Source organism: Schistocerca piceifrons, chromosome X, assembly GCF_021461385.2.
Source record: "Schistocerca piceifrons isolate TAMUIC-IGC-003096 chromosome X, iqSchPice1.1, whole genome shotgun sequence".
NCBI classification, from domain to species: Eukaryota; Metazoa; Arthropoda; class Insecta; order Orthoptera; family Acrididae; genus Schistocerca; species Schistocerca piceifrons.
In genome coordinates, this window is record NC_060149.1 from 921,328,725 (window position 1) to 921,346,146 (window position 17,422).

The 17,422-nt window shown below is 39.0% G+C and overlaps 1 protein-coding gene across 2 annotated transcripts in view; it reads left to right on the top strand.

Annotated features, from left to right (window-relative positions):
* The window catches only part of LOC124721097, a 654,343-nt gene that overhangs the window by 245,002 nt on the left and 391,919 nt on the right, over nucleotides 1-17,422 (top strand). For both annotated transcript variants that reach the window (XM_047245917.1, XM_047245918.1), the window contains exon 10: nucleotides 13,103-13,320. In XM_047245917.1, coding sequence (XP_047101873.1) covers nucleotides 13,103-13,320 — 218 coding nt within the window. The remainder of the gene's footprint in view (nucleotides 1-13,102; nucleotides 13,321-17,422) is intronic.

Consider the following 17,422-nt stretch of genomic DNA (forward strand, 5'->3'; position numbering starts at 1 on the left):
ATGCATTTGCTATAAATGCACCATCTTGCATCACTGTAGACAATTACTTAATGTGTCCGAATTTCTGAGACATGTCATCTAATTTCTCCTTTTCTGAGCATCGCTTTTCCTACTGACTGCTGAGGTTGTTTTAATCATTTTCATTTTACACCTGTTAAATATAAATACCATTTTAATTTTCACAAAATTGTGTTCAATGATACCATGTTAGCCCTTCATTAGATAATTTCTATCTTAATGTTCAATGAATCAAAATGTTTGGGCCTGTATGTTGCCACCATATCCGGTATGTTACCCTTATGTGTATACTGTCTCAGTAGTAGCTCAAGATGATTAGTACAATGTTGCAGGAATCCTTGTTGATGCATATCTTCATAAATACAGGCTTCTACCACTCTTAGAAGGCAGACTGATACATCTCCCTACAATTATGGTATGATGTGAGACTTTACACATCATACTTTTAAGATTTCTCTGAAAAGTTGTATTGCTTCAACACATGATGTGGGTAGATGATATCTTGACCATGGTTATCTAACACTCTCTATTATTTCCATAAATATTACATATTTCTTTGTCAAAAAATATGGCATCTATACTTCCTGTATACATTCCATTAAGAATATAATATTTCACTGTTAATTATTTCTGTTAAATGTAGTAGATATAACAGCCCATGGGTAATGAAGTTGCATGTTAGGATACAAAAGATATAAATGATTTTGAAATAGTACAGAGGAAATCAAAATTTACTGACTCAACAACAAATGATATGTTGTAGAATCTTGAATGGAGACAAAGTCAAAGGATAAGTGAAAGAAATTGGAAATAAATATAACAGGGAAATACTGGTGATATTGGAAATTTCTTGGCTGATTAAAACTATTTTCCAGACTTAGACCTAAATCCAAACCTTTCAATATAATATGAAAAGCTCTTTCCACATAACTATTTACACCTGCTTCAGTGCCTCACTAAAAGCTGTAGTCTTCTAACAGTACCACCCTGCTACTTTCTAATCATGTCAAGACTGACAAACAGACGTGGTAGTAGGGGTCCAGCGGAGAGCAGGTAGCATTACAGTAAATAAGAATAGCAGATGAAGCACAGTCACACAAACAGAATGCAGTTACAGAGTATTTGACAACTTCATAAGGTTGTATTTTCAGTGTCCCTGAACATAAACACATCATTGTACAAGCATCTCAAGAAACAGAATTTGTTTCTACAACATTGGCATTTAATTGTATGTGCTACTATCACTATCCAGTCCAGGATGAAGAGAATGGAAACATTACTGATCAATCACAGATAGTCTGAATTCAAAGAGAAAACTCTGTGATGGTTCAACAGCCATGTAATACAAAAATGAACATGGTACCAATCATTTTTCAACAAAGTATGCTGTCCCCACTGAGTGAAAGGACTTGCTGGGAGACAGGGAAAAATAAAAAAAAGATACTGTTGGGAAAATACATCAGAGCTTCTTATGGAGCACAAAGCAATCAGTGTCAAGAGCCACCTAATGCAATCAGAAACATCTACAGTGATGGTGAGTCGGTGAAATTGATTCTAGTGGTTCCTTTGCAAACTTGATCTGATATATGACAAGGTGCCTGATGATTGTTAAAGAAGCTTTTGGGAGAATTTTATAACTATTACCAAACAGGATGATGCTTTGCCAGAAAGAATCACAATGAGTACTTAGAAACACTGCATTTACCTGAGTAAATTAATAGGCACTAAGTTCAGTCAAGCTGATATGAAAAACTGTGATTTCATTGAGACTGGCACCCCATCTCAAAAGTAAACAAGTTTTAGACATTTGTAAATGTCATATGTTTATTCTACATTTCTTTTCTAAAAGAACTATCACATGATACTTGTCCCAGAACATCATATAGTGATACAAATACACAAAGTCATATAAATTAAAAAATGTTAGAGTTATGTATTACTCTAACACTGACCACAGATAACATCTTTTGCACATAGCCACCATGTTACCAGATCCCTCAGTGAATGAGAGCATAACATGTTACTGTCAGCTCTCTTCAGGGAAAAAGTCAACATTTATGCATTCCCAACATCAATACCAGAACTGATATAGGCTGTTACTAGATGAATCATGCTCATCACATCAGTCCCCCTTGCCTGGGCTATGCAGTAGTAGAACTGCTGCCTGGAGATTTGTTTTCTTAGACAAAGGTCTCACACAAAGTTAATCAATGGTTAGTTTATATCACCCAACTTACCTTCCTGAAAAGGTTGTTAGAGTATGTACAGGGTGTACATAAAGTCCAGGAACACTTTCAATTATTTATTGCACAAGAACTAAAGAAGAGAAAAGAACAGATGCCATACATATTGCATTTTGAAGAGAAACTCTGAAAGTTTCTTTTTACAAACATTCAACCTGCAAACCATGACTGACGTTACAGACATCATTACGGTAATTGGATTCTTGCCGTATCCATCCCAGCATGGCAACATCGACTGTGGCAGTCACTTCCCATATTCTCTCCCGGAGCTCTGCTACATCACATGGTAGAGGCAGTACATACACCAGATCTTTAATGTGTCCCCACAGAAAAAAGTCACTCTGTAGCATGGCCGATCCATCAGTGTGGCAGCGCTGTGTTCAGGTAACCAATGAAACTGGGGTGGAGGCCCATCCTGCCGAGAGATGAAGCAACATGTCCAAGTAGGAATATCCAGTGACAGTGTTCTCAGTGAAGAAGAATGGCTCATACAGTTTTTGACATGACAAGGCACAAGAAACATTTACCTCTGGGGAATCATGCTCAAATTCAGTGCATTTGTATGGATGCTTTGTACTGCAGATTCAACAATTATGCCTGTTCACTTTCCCATTAGTGTGAAAAGTGGCTTAGTCACTAAAAATTAAGCAATCAACAATGCCATCCTCATCCTCATTCAGTTGTTGCAACTGCGAACAAAAGTCACAATGCTTGTCTTTGTCATCATCATTGAACTTCTGCACTAGCTCCAATTTGAATGGTTTCATAGACAGCTTCTTTCGCAGGACTTTTGACACTGTCATTGGAGCCATTTAGAGTTCACAGGATGCATGACACACCGATTTCTTTGGACTTCTTATGTATGTCTCTTGTACCTGCTCACTTCACTCACACTGGGACGTCTGCTTCTGTTTGCCGGGCAAACCCGTCATAACGAATTTGTTGTGCCAGTGGTAAATGGCTTTCCTTGTTGGTGGCATCTTACCGTACTTGGTTCTAAACATCCATTGAACAACTGTAGCACACTTGATTTTGTCAAACTCCAACACACAGAAAGCTCACTACGCACTCGCTATGTTTGCGACTAGTGCTGACTATCGGCAAATTACCAAACTATGCTGTGGCATTATAAATGAAAAAAAAAAACCCTTTTAGGGTTTCTCTTCAAAATGACATATATATGATATCTGTACAATGTTTGGTTCTTGTGCAACAAATAATTGAAAGTGTTCCTGGACTTTACGTACACCGTGTATTTATATTAACAGTAATTATATTTAGTGTTGATGAAAAGTATTATTTTAATCAATAATTTATAATCACTCAATGTTAAGGATGTTTGGTTGATATGATCTACACATTCCAAAGTACATAAATCTGTAACACTTATATGGGTGCACCATTTTGAAGAACTTATCATGCATATTGGACACAAGTAGCAGACATATAAAATCATCATAATAAAATGAGAGTCAAATTATGATATAATCATTGTATCAAATACTCCAACACACTAAGGAAACAGAAACCATACTTGTCATTTGAAGTCATTGTCTAAAATGATCTGTTTCATTTGATGCACTGCCTATATTGCAGTGTTCCACATCCTGCCATCTACCATCCTTGTGAGCTAATAAAACTACCTGAATGGTTCACAGACCTTTGTTAGTTTTATGAGATAGACTCAAATGGAATTTTGTAGGGTATGCTATAACTTCCAAACAAGTTTCACAACACTTTCTAATTATTTACAAAGTATAGATATGGATGCAATCAGGCTGTAGGAATACTGCCGTCTACATATAAAATGCATACACAAATTATCAGTATGAAAATATTCACAGTTATTACAAACTGCCAAAAATCACAATGTGAACACATTAGCAAGCTAATAAGGACTGAAAGATCAAATAGCAAAAAAAGTTGAAGGAACATCACACTTGTCACATATTGATTAGTCAATTAGGTCACTCCCACACAGCCCCCACTAAATTGTGGAGCACTGGGGATAAGTAGGAATTTGAACATGATTGCACAGCCAGCCAGCTTATGTGTGGAGGTTTGGGTGTGATGGACACATAACTGTAGTGGATGACACATCTAATTCTGGGAATTGGAACACAGAAGATGTGCCATCAGTAGGAAACAGCAAGGGAAATGTGTGATGCAGTGGTTCCCCTGGTACTGGTGTGATGCTGTGGGAAACTCTGTGGAGACATTGATGCTCTTGCCATTTTTGGACAGTATCCATCATTTCTTTTTCCTACTGTAGAAATGGGAAGGCTCTAGAGCTGATAGGATGTAGCAATTGGTGAACAAGACCCATGCAAAGCATGACATGACAGCTGTCTGCAGTGACATATGCCCAAAAATCAGATGAGATCTGTGGCATGATGTAGGAGGGTGGCACATCCATGTTACATGCTCCTGGAGTTTTTTGTACCAGATGGGGAAGCTGTGACTCATCTGGCGGTGATGAGGGAAAAATGAAGTATGCTGGGATGCACAGAGGTTCACCATAGACGTTCTCTTCCGACAATGAACTGAGGCCTGTTTTGAAGGCTGTTCATAATCCTAGCAGAACCAGGGGCAATGCTTGAGTCCAAGCATCATTGTTCCACATTAGGGAGGTCTTTAAAGTGTGGTGCCATTTCTCAACCATGCCTTTCCTTGCTAGGTGATAGCTTGTGGTATGATGGTAATGGAAATTGCACAATTTTAACTGTTCATTGAATAGGTTGGACTCAATCTTTCACACTTGGTTTGCAGTGATGTGTAGAGGGCAACTGAAACATGCCAACCAGATCTCAATGAACGTCCTAGCAGTCATTTCAGCAGATATGTCCTCAGTCAAAACAGCCTCTGCCCACAATATGCATCTGTCCACCACTGAGAATATGTATCTGCAACATTCAAAAGGGAGAAGAGGGTCAACTAGATCAATGTGAATGTGCCAAACCTCATCACTAATGGCAGAAATTGTCCCACATCTACATGCACATAACATCCAATCTTGCTGCATGCACATGTGAGCGTGCATCTTTCCTGACTGCAGGCCATAATGTTTGATCAATTATCTGCTCAATTGCGGTATTGGAGTTGGGATGTGCCAGGTTGTGGACACTGCCAAAAGCCATCTGTTGAAACTGAGGTGTGAGGAAGGCCTTGGTTTGTTTCTAGAGGCATTCCCCATATACTTGCTGTGCCAGTGACAGCTTTCAAAAGTTGGGGGTGTAGGCAAGTGGAGCAGTCATTCAATAACATTTGAAGCTGTTGATCTAAAGACTGAGCAATGGAGAGGTGACTGTAGTTCAAAACAGGTTGATACAAGACAAGTAGTCAGCTATAATGTTATCAGCACCATGAATGTGGTGGATGTCCATTGTAAATTGACAGACGTATTTGATGTGTCTGAATTGGTATGAAGAGCACTTACTACTGATCTTTTGAAATGCTGACACAGTGGGTTTTTGGTCAGTGTAAATGGTCACAGGTCAGTCCTTGGAAAGGATCAGAAATGTCAGACACTCTTGTAAATTGCAAAAAGCTCCAATATGTGTGGCCAGGTTGCAGTTTTTGGGAGAAGAAATTCAGGGTTTGGCACTGTCTGTTCACTTTATGGTGTAGTGCTGCACCAATAGTGTATTGGATTTTGCCAACAACAAAAGCTAAGTGTGCCACAGGAGTGAGATGGGGGAACACCACAGCACTGACAAGGGTTTCTTGCAAGTCCTTGAAAGCAGTTTCCATCTCTGGTGTCTGCTGGAAGGGGCACTTGCATGTTGCGTTCTGGCCTGCCAGAGCATTTGTGAGAGGTTTTTGTGCTGCATCAGTTACTGGGAGTTGGCGTTGGTAAAAATTAACCATGATGAGGAAGGGCCTCAGTTGTTGACGACTCTGTGGCCACAGAAGGGCATGTAAAGCATCTAACTCGCCAGGTAAGGATGTGATGCCATGTGCTGACACTTTATAGCTGACACAGGTACCAGATTTGCTGATAATGCACTTGTTTTGGTTGAGAGTAATTTTGTAGTCAGTTAACTTCTGTCCCACTACCCTTAAGTGATGTTCATGTAACTGGTCATGTTTAGAAAATATTAATATATTGTTGAGTTAAAATGGAAGGCCCCTTAGAACCTTACCCAAAAAAATGTTTCCACACCTGGGACATGTTTTTAAGCCCAAATGGCATAGCCATAAACTTATACAGTCCAAATGGCATTATCACTGAAGTTTTAGGTATGTTACTGGTTGCCACTGGACTGTGTTTATACACTTTTCAGCAATTTATCACACTAAAAATGCTTGTACTCACCAGAGCACTTGTGAAATCCTGGATGTTTGGTATTAGTACCTGTCGGGGATTTTTCAGGTGATCACTGCACAATGATTTGCAAAAGGATGCCATAAACCATTCTTCTTGCATAGTAGATGGAGTGTTGATGAAAAAGGGCTGTCTGAATGGCATGTAACTTCAACCTGAAGCATCCCTTCAAAAATAACTTTGGTCTCATGTAGCCATTCTGGCATGATCCAATGGGGCTGGTATGAATATAGTGACTCTTTGTGTGTTTGGCCACACTCAGTGGCTTCACATTCTACTGTGTTTCCAAAACCACCACTGTATGAGAGGCCAAGTCACACTGTGAAGGTGTCTTAGGTATCTCCAATGTTTTGCAGGCTGCTTGTAGTTCACATTCTGTGGCCTTCAGAGTATCTTCTAAGACAGTTTTCAATATGTAACCAGGTAGTTTCAGGCTTAGCTCTTGCATAATCATCTCCAATGTTGTGGGGCTTGTATACCAAGTTGCAATGGTAGGACTTCCACTGGCCCCTTTTGTCATTTGACACAGAGATATTTAAGTTGTCTACCCTGTGAGTGGTGTGTGTTGTCAAATGTCCATTTATACTGGGCATAGTGCAACCATTGACAGAATTGTAGGGTGTATAATAATTATATATAATATTTATGTGTTTTTTATGGTTGTTAAAAGCAGAAAAATACATAAAGACTTATTATAGGTTAAATGAAGATTTTAGACACTTTGACACATTAAGCCACAATATTCCAAAGCAGCAAGGGTTGAACAAGGGAAGCCGGCAAGTGTGTCGATGTTGGTCATGTTTCTGCTCAATGTGAGAAGGCCAAGGGCCAGTGGAGTTTGAGCAGAGGCAGTCAGCACTTCAACAGATAAATGGGAGCAGATGGGCAATGCTTCCAAGGGGCACAACAACCAGTACTGTTTGCTCATCAGTGGTCAATGCTCCAGGATCAGTCAGCATACCGAACTCACATGCGTGACATTTCTGGTGATGCAGAGGAGGATGACAGGGCAATGTCTGACCACGCTAGCATAGAAGTAAATCAATGGAAAGTCAGCATGTGTGTTGACATTGGTCATGTTTCTGCCCAACATGAGAAGCATAGATCAATGACCAAAGAGTCGGTCAAGATGACATGAAGAAAGGTTATATGGATGGACAAACCCAGTGGTTAGTCAGTGGATGTCATACTCTGCTACAACATCTTAGCCACTATGCTGCCCAACAGAAGAAGATGTCGGTATCACACCGATAGGTCACTGCAGAAGATACCATCCCAGATGTTACCTGGAAGAAGTTTGTGTGGTACTTACCCAGGTGGCTGGTGAGGATGAAGGGACTGCAGCGTCACAAAATGGGTCACCTGTGAACCTAGAAGTTGATAACTCTGCCAGAAGATGCCGAACCTGAGGGTCACTGGTTTCATACTGGAACAGAGCACTCCACGCCATGCCATAGCTGTTTGTTCATAATACAATGAGAGAATTCACAAGGAGAAGACTGTGCTGCCATCACACTGAGTCAGGGTATGGTAGTGAATAAGGAATGCACTGCCGGCGTGCCACTGCAACACGAGCCATCACCGCATCAGCATTTCCTGGAATCTGCACGCTATGACTCAGCCACTCTGCAGCCATGACAAATTGAGCAAGTTAAAACATATTGCATTTGTTTGTTTAAAGGGTCAATAAATGACTGTTAGTAGAACCACCAATGTTTTGTTCACAGCTCACCCTCTGAGCCAAGGAAAGAACCCACTCCCCACACACAAAGTTTTGCTTTCCCTCCTTCCACCCCTGACAAAATAATGACCTTTTCTCACCTCTGTCACTGATGCTCAATATCTTGTGTCACTAAACCTTGACCCGCTACAGAATGTATCAGGAAAGCATCCTCAAAATCCACAGTCAGAGCAGCTTGTGTGAGGAAATCTGCACCCAAAATTGTTAAGCAGTGTCACTTAATATGAATGTTCACTTGCTGATATCAGTGAGTCTGATGTCAAACACCAAAGTCTTATGACTGTACTTGTGGATGACAGAATTGTTGACTGCCAGTAGCAGCACCATACCAGCTTGCTTATCATCAGAAGAGAATGTGACTGGTAACATGCTGACATCTGCTCCTGTGTCATTTAATAACAATAAGCCTGAAGGATAGTCAGTCATAAACAGTCTCTATTAAAGAGTAGAGTGTAATCATGTTGGAGGTACTGGGTTCAGTGTTGTTTTGCTCCTGGCAGCACAATGAATAGTTCAAAATGGCCTGTGTATTGTAGACTGTCAATGAACCCTCTGTGGTAGGCACTGTAGATAGATGTCATAATCTGTTGTGTCTAAATGAGATTGCATATATGATTTTGTGCACTTCATAGCCATAGAAAAACGTATGTGAAACCAACATATGTCTGCCCGAGGTAGCTCATAACTATGAGACTGTCTCACCAGGGTGTGGTGTGTATGCACATTACATACAGTCACAGTTAATAGTTGCAGTGTGTATATCTGCTTAGCCAGCTTCTCAACAGTGGGGTGGATAGTTTGGAGGTCTTTGGGTATGCTCAATGGTAGCTGGGTGGAGGTGGCTCATTGAACTGATCTGGCATGGATTGGCTGTCTTCAGTAGGAATGACAGTTCTCATGGTAGCTACCGTGACACTCAAGATCAGAGTAGTGTGCAATCTGCTTGCAGCTTGGAGCAACTTGAATAATAGCTGTCCTTTATGAGCAATTAAGGCTAGCTAAACTTGCAGCATGAGTTGTTGTTGCTATGTGTGTAGCAGCAAAGTGTCTAAATTGATACTGGCATCAATCATTCCATGCAAATGTCTCCAGAATCCAGATGGTGTCTTGTTGCCATGCCTGTTGTAGTAAAGGATCTGCATGACCATTTGATGCATTGGTTTTGTGCAACATGACATCAGCATCTTTTTGAGAATATTGTAGGCATGTTGGATAGGGGGTAGTAAGGTAATATCCAACACTAAAGAATTTGATCATTGGTTGAGGTTACTGTTCACTAAAGTGAAGTATTATGGTCACACTGGTTTGTTGTTGGGTGAAAATGTTTTCCAATATAGCAGATCATATGTCTCATTGTTCAGGCACAAATGGTAGGGCCCCATAATTGTAAATGAGGCTGCAATAGCTGATGGAAGGAAAGTTGTTGCCCTTGTATGCAGTACCAATGTGGGTGGAGGACCATAACTAGTAGCATATTCATGTTGGGTTTGAGGCAGTTTCCCAGTCTGGAAATTTCAAAAAATCATTTTTTTCATATTTTGGCTCCTTACAATCTTAAGAATATGTGATCAAAAGGAGTCTGTTAGGAAATTATTCTTTAAACCTGAAAATCATGTTTCAATAGAAGCCTGCTTACAGCTACATATATTTCATCCACTATTATCACATCCAGTAATTTTTGGCAAGTTTGCTTAAATCTCCATTTGCAATTACATTTTTGTATCTATTTACAGGAAAACTTACTGACTTGCTTCTGCTACTCAATAATGTCTCATACAGATTTTTAAAAATAGGCAAAGCATCACTTCATAAATCTACAAGGGCTTGTATTTCATAATTTTTTATTTTTATATTTATTGTTATTGACTTTTGCTCTTTTTCCTGCACCTTATTCCTTGGCACCAATTGCAGTTGCACCTCTCTTAGCTTGCTGGTACATATTACTAGTACTCGTAGTGACCTTGTGTTTTCAGTTTCAGGTCAGATTTATTCACTATTATCTGCCACTGCTCCTGTTTGGTCCTGTTTTTGTAAATCTGTGTCATTCAGAAGTTCCTACTTGATTGTCAGTTTCTACATCTTCACATTTGACTATATCTTCTTTTGACTTACTAGATGATGATGACGAAATTTTGTGAATCCATTTTATTGTTTTTCTCCAACATTCTTCATTCTCTTTTCTCTGTGATTCCTCACATTCTTCATGTCCCCCCCCCCCCCCCACCCCCCCCCCCCCCCGCTCCCCACACACACACACACACACACATCATTCTTCCCAGTTGACTTCACTGTACTTCTCACTTGTCTCAGTAATAATGAATATCCGAGTCACAGAGATTCTGAAGAAACTGAACTGGAAGACTCTTGAAGAATGATGTAAACTATCCCAAGAAAATCTTTTAACAAAGTTTCAAGAACTGACTTTAAATGATGACTCTAGGAATATACTACAGTCCCCTACATATCACTCACACAGGTATCATTAGAATAAGATTAGAATAATTACAGCATGCACAGAGGCATTCAAACAAGCATTCTTCCCATGCTCCACACGTGAATGGAATGGGAAGAAATCCTAATAATTGGTAAATGGGATGTACCCTCTGCCATGTCCCTTACAGTGGTTTGCAGAGTACAGATGTAGATATAGATGTAAATGTAGATGAAAGGATACTAGATTACCTATCACATCTTGAATAAACATGTAAAGTATTGTCTTAATACAGTTCACTCCTGATCAATACACATTATTCCAAACCACCAAGGAACACAAAAATATGACAGCTGTGAACAAATACTCTACTGCAACAATACTAGGCAAACTACTGCACTGGTTTGTTGTCTTGTGCTGTTATTGCCATATGGCATGATGTACTCTGTCACACTGAATGCTGCACCCTGTTGATCTTGTAGTTCCTTCCATTTCTTGACTTTTGCAAATTAACCTTTCAAGAACCACATTCCATTCTGGCCGCATGGTATGCCATGCTGCCTCTCCACTCAACTGTTATTGTGCCACCTATTGTCAGCACATGCAACTCTTATCAGTGCAGTCAATAAGTAAATACTTTACAGTCATGTACAAAATCATAAAATACATTGATTACCAGAAAGAAAGAAACAATTCTTTTCATTCAGTACTTATATGAGAAGCACTATTTATTATATTGAATCTGCTTATTTTTGCAAAATAAGTAAACATGTATACAACCTTTACTAACAATATATACCAATTCCCATTAGCAAATAATGTGATCATAAGTCCTGGGAGCCATGCATCAACTAACTTTAAACACAACAGTACTAACACAGACTTACACTTTCTTCTATTCTTCTCAGTATTCAAATCACTCAGCACACAAACTACTTTTATTATTTCCATAAATATATCATTTTACTAAATATACAGCCTTAACAACTGTCTAGTACTCTGACAGCTGTTCAACTCTACTTACCAAAGATTACTGTAGCGCGGAAATATCACAGCCACGCAAGGATACCTCATGGTATGTTATCTAACATATGTTGATCATTTATCATTTGTCTCTGGAAAATGGCAGACAGCTGGGCCTAACACTGTTATTCATGGGTTTAACAAACTACATGTTTCAAGTGTTTAAACAACTTATAGCTCCATAGAAGATCAAAACGAAGCAAAGTTGTTGAGAATGAGGCCATTAAAGTATAGCACAAGCTGATATTGGTAAAGGATTGGGAAAAAAAAATTGTAACGTCCTTTCCAAATGAATCTTCCTGTCATTTGCCTTGAATAATATAAATAAAATTACCACAAACATAAATCTAGGTGGCTGAATAGGGATTTGAGACACAGTCCTTCTGAGATCATACCCAGTTTGTGAACTGCTATGCTAACTTGCTCAGTTTTTGAAAATCATTCTGAATCTGTGTGTATGTTAATAACAATAGACACACACACACACACACACACACACACACACACACACACACACACACACACACACACACAAGCACGATTCCTGCACACAAGATGGTCAACTACAGTATCTCATGCCGGCATTCTGGCCTGAGATGCTGGAGTTGGTAGTTGAGTGTACATGAGGTGTGCTTGCTTGTGTGTGTCAATGGTGTGTGTCTCTCTTTTACTGCTGAAAGCTGTGGCTGAAAGCTTTATGTAAGTGTCTCTTAATTGTGCCTGTCTGCAACTACATTGTTGATTATCCTACTTGGAGTTTCCATTGTTTGATTGTATGTTAATAATAGTTATTATTATAATACAATTATTAGAAAAAATAATAAATTAGAAGATGGTAGCATTTCCACAGCTGTACATGCAAAGGAAAATGGACCTCATCCATTCAGAGGCAGAATTTTTTTGTTTGGAGAAAGAAAGGAATGAAGAAACCCGGTAGACAGCAAAGGTGTGCAAACTTTCGAAACAACTGTATGGAAAATGTCTTCCAGCAGTACTCGTCTAAACAACAACATGTCAGCCTATCTTGGTGTATCATGCTTTGCCCTGGCCTTTAGTAGATTTTCTGTCTAGTGTGTAAAAGATTGTCCAGTCTCTTTGCCCCATCACCCTCCGCTCACTCTCAAAAAAGTAGAATATCACTTCAAAGGCTTGAGATTTCATTAGTTATTTTATGAATAGTACTGGACCTGTTGGGATATTTCAAGTTAGCTGTAAACAAACTTGAGCATGTGTTTGGATGCAAAGTTGAGTGATACATATGTATGCAATATTTAATTTGAATATATGCCTATAATGAAATAATGATATTTTCTTTTTTCCAGGTTTATGGGCTTTATTGGCCAATACTTGCAAATCATTCAGAGCACTTAGAGATGAGAGTTGCAGCTCTCACCATGTTAATTATCTCACAGCCTACAACAGGACGTTTCTTAAGCCTCTACTGGTACATGCAGTCAGAACAAAACACACAGTTGAAACATTTCTTTTACACAACAATAACATCTCTGGCTGATTCCCAGTATCCTTGCTATTCATATCTGTGAGTCAATATTTTTCACTTTTCAGTATCTGTAGTGCTCCAAACCTTACAAAAATAAGAAAGTAACAACAAAACCACTACAGTAAATAAAGAAGGAGCTAAAATATTGCTATACTTATTTCATAATGGAAACGGGCAGTCATTGCCCTCTTACACTGAAAGAAAAGTAAATGATTAGTTATCAAGAGATACTTTATATTGTTTCACTGTTAAGGTGTTTCATAACTCTAACACTGGTTGATTTGTGTAGACTGTAAATCCTCTAAAAATTAGATCATATGGTGACTGAGAGAATGAACTGGAGTAGACAGGGAGAGACTGAGATATTAACATTTCATCAAGTATAAGATGTAAATGTTGCCCCTGTGAAAAGTAAAATTGCCTATGCAAGCTGGTTGTAAATCACGGACGATGAAGAGGGAAAGAGTAGTACATATTATTCATAGGTATTACTACTCCTCCTGTAAAGCCAAGAGGCTCTGATGCCAAAGGGCTTTGGTGAATTTCTGTTCTGACTTATTTCTTGCAGAGATGTACAAAACAAGTTTTCTCTTTACTAATTGTTTTAAAGGAGCTAAAGTTGTTGTTGCTCTATTGAGGTGTTAAAAGACATATACCATTTGTGTTTTCACTCTCTTCTCTTTTTGCTTCACTGGCCATAATGGTGGTGGTAGTAGCAGACTGCCTGCTTGATTACCGAGACAGGGGGCGCAGTGGTTAGCACACTGGGCTTGCATTCAGGAGGATGACAGTTCAAACCCATATCTGGTGATCCTGATTTACATTTTCTGTGATTTCCCTAAATTGCTTCAGGCAAATCCCAGGATGGTACCTATGAAAGGGTGTGGCTGTCTTCCTTCCCCATCCTCCCCTAATCTGATGGTACCGATGACCTTGCTGTTTGGTTCCCTCCCCCGGATCAACCAAACAACCAATCAGCTGCTTGATTCCATTAATAAAGTATTTCGTTTTGTGATGTCGGCATCTGCATCTCAATTTTATCACTCAAACTCGAAATGTATTCCTTACTAAGAGTACCATTTTTATCTATACCTTTTTCTTTGATAACAATGATAAACAGGTTTAAAAGGGATCTTATGTCACTTCACTAGCTTGCTAACTTGTGATTTTCTTTCTAAGAATGTTTGCATAAACCAAAAGTCTGGAACTGATGATATGTAGAACAGCAACTGGAGGCGTGAATGTGGTCATTCTGTTCAAGATACCTCATTACATTTCATGTGTTATAAGGATCTAAAATAGATGAATGTCAAAAATATTGGATGGTGCTTCTGTGGATCACTTCTGATACTCTTCTTGTATGGACAAAGTTTTTTATTCAAGAGATATATACTATACCATAATATACTATTAGGGTAAAAAGAGGGGCTAACTGAGACACAAATTCTGTATGAATCTGATAGGGAATCCATCAGACCATGAAGTTATGTTCAGTTTCACTTGTCTCTCAATGGTACTTACACTAATATCTACAGAGAAGAGCCAAATAAACTGGCACACCTACCCCATACTGAATAAGGCCCCTGCAAGCACACAAAAGTGCAACAATACGGCGTTGCATAGACTCAACTAATGTCTGAAGTAGTGCTGGAGAGAACTGACACCATGAATCCTGCCAGGCTGTCCATAAATCCATAAGAGTACAACAGGGTTGAATCTCTCCTGAACAGCAAGTTGCAAGGCATCCTAGATATGCTCAATAATGTTCAGGTCTGGGGAGTTTGGTGGTGAGTGGAAGTGTTTATACTCAGAAGAGTGTTCCTGGAGCCACTCTGTAGCAGTTCTGGATGTGTGAGGTGTTGCATTGTCCTGCGTGAATTGCCCAAGTCTGTCGGAATGCACCTCAGAGATGCTGTGTTTCATCACTTGTTTACCAACTATCACACCACATTCAAACTCACTAAAATCTTGATAACATGCAATTATAGCAGAAGTAACTGATCTAACAAATAAGGCAGACACTGGTTGTCTTATATAGGTGTTGATTGCAGTGCCAAATTCTGCCCATTTACGTGTCTCTGTATTTGAATACGGATGCTTATACCAGTTTCTTTGGCACTTCAGTGTATATCACTAATATCTGTAGTGGTGAGAGATTTTAAATGAAGTAGTACTTCTACACTTCCTTTTGCAAAGGAACCTTTGAAAAAGAAGTTCAAAATTTATACTTTTGCTTTTTAACGGTCAATATTTAGTTACTGCATCATATGCGTGGGTCTAGACATTATAATTTCAATACCAGTCACAGTCTTAACATATGACTAGAATTTGTTTGGGGTTTTTGAGAGGTCTTTGGATAAAATTCTATGATGCTGATCATTGAAGGCTTCACATATTACCCTTTTGGCAGCCAGGTGCATTTTCTTTCATATCTCATTATCTATAGCTCTATGCTTTGTTTTACAGCAATAGTGCAATAGTCTCATTTTCATTAGAAGTTTCTGTACAGAGACTGTAGACTTTGAATGATCGCTCCCACCATGAATTGTTCTACTTTTTATATATTTTTTCAGGGCTTGGTCAATTATTCATCTGAAACTGAGCTGAAATTCTTCTCCATTAGCCTGCCCAGAGTTATATGTTCCATGTCCCTCTTTGAGTTAAGACAGTACTGTCTCTTTAATTTATTGAACATATAATTTTTTATGCTGGTTCTAGTTGCCATTTATAGTTCAATACTGATTTTTTGCTACAGCTGCTTCAAGATCACTGATAAAAATTTCAATACTAACGTCTGTATAGAGGACAAGTCTATTTGTTGCCTTTGTATTTAATATACACCCAAAGACAAAAAAATTATGCACTATGAAGGAATTATCCAAATGAGACAGAAATCACAAACTGAGTATGTCAGTAACACATTGGTCCTCTTCTGGCCCTTATGGAGAAGAATTTCAGCTCAGTTTTAGATGAATAATCGACCAAGCCCTGGACAATTGATTGATGGAGTTGCTGGATGTCCTCCTGAGGGATGTTGTGTGAAATTCTGTTCAACTGATGTGTTAGTGCCTTAAAATCTCCGTCCTGCCCATAATGCTCCAAATATATTCAGTTTGGGAGAGATCTAGTGACCCTGCTGGCCAGGATAGCATTTGGCAAGTATGAAGACAAGCAGAAGAAACTCTTGCCTTGTGTGTGGGCATTGTCTTGCTAAAATGTAAGCCCAGTATGGCTTGCCATGAAGGGCAACTAAACAGGGTGTAGAATATCATTTAATTACCGCTGTGCTGTAAGGGTGATATACAGGGTGGTCCATTGATTGTGACCGGACCAAATATCTCACGAAATAAGCATCAAACGAAAAAACTACAAAGAACAAAACTTTTCTTGGTTGAAGTGGGAAACCAGATGGTGCTATTGTTGGCCCACTAGATGGTGCTGCCATCGGTCAATTGTGTTTTTTAAAATAGGAACCCCCATTTTTTATTACATATTCATGTAGTACGTAAAGAAATATGAATGTTTTAGTTGGACCACTTTTGTTGCTTTGTGATAGATGGCTCTGTAATAGTCACAAACATGTGGCTCACAATTTTAAATGAACAGTTGGTAACAGGTGGGTTTTTTAAATTAAACTACAGAACGTAGGTACATTTGAACATTTTATTTTGGTTGTTCCAATGTGATACATGTACTTTTGTGAACTTATCATTTCTGAGAATTCATGATGTTACAGTGTGATTACCTATAAATACCACATTAATGCAATAAATGCTCAAAATGATGTCCGTCAACCTCAATGCATTTGGCAATACATGTAAAGACATTCCTCTCAACAGCAAGTAGTTCGCCTTCCATAATGTTCGCACATGCATTGACAATGTGCTGACGCATGTTGTCAGGCATTGTTGGTGGATGACGATAGCAAATATCCTTCAACTTTCCCCACAGAAAGAAATCCAGGCACATCAGATCTGGTGAACATGTGGGCCATGATATGGTTATTTGACGACCAATCCACCTGTCATGAAATATGCTATTCAATACTGCTTCAACCGCACACTAGCTGTGTCCCAGACATCTATCATGTTGGAGGTACATCGCCATTCTGTCATGCAGTGAAACATCTTGTAGTAACATC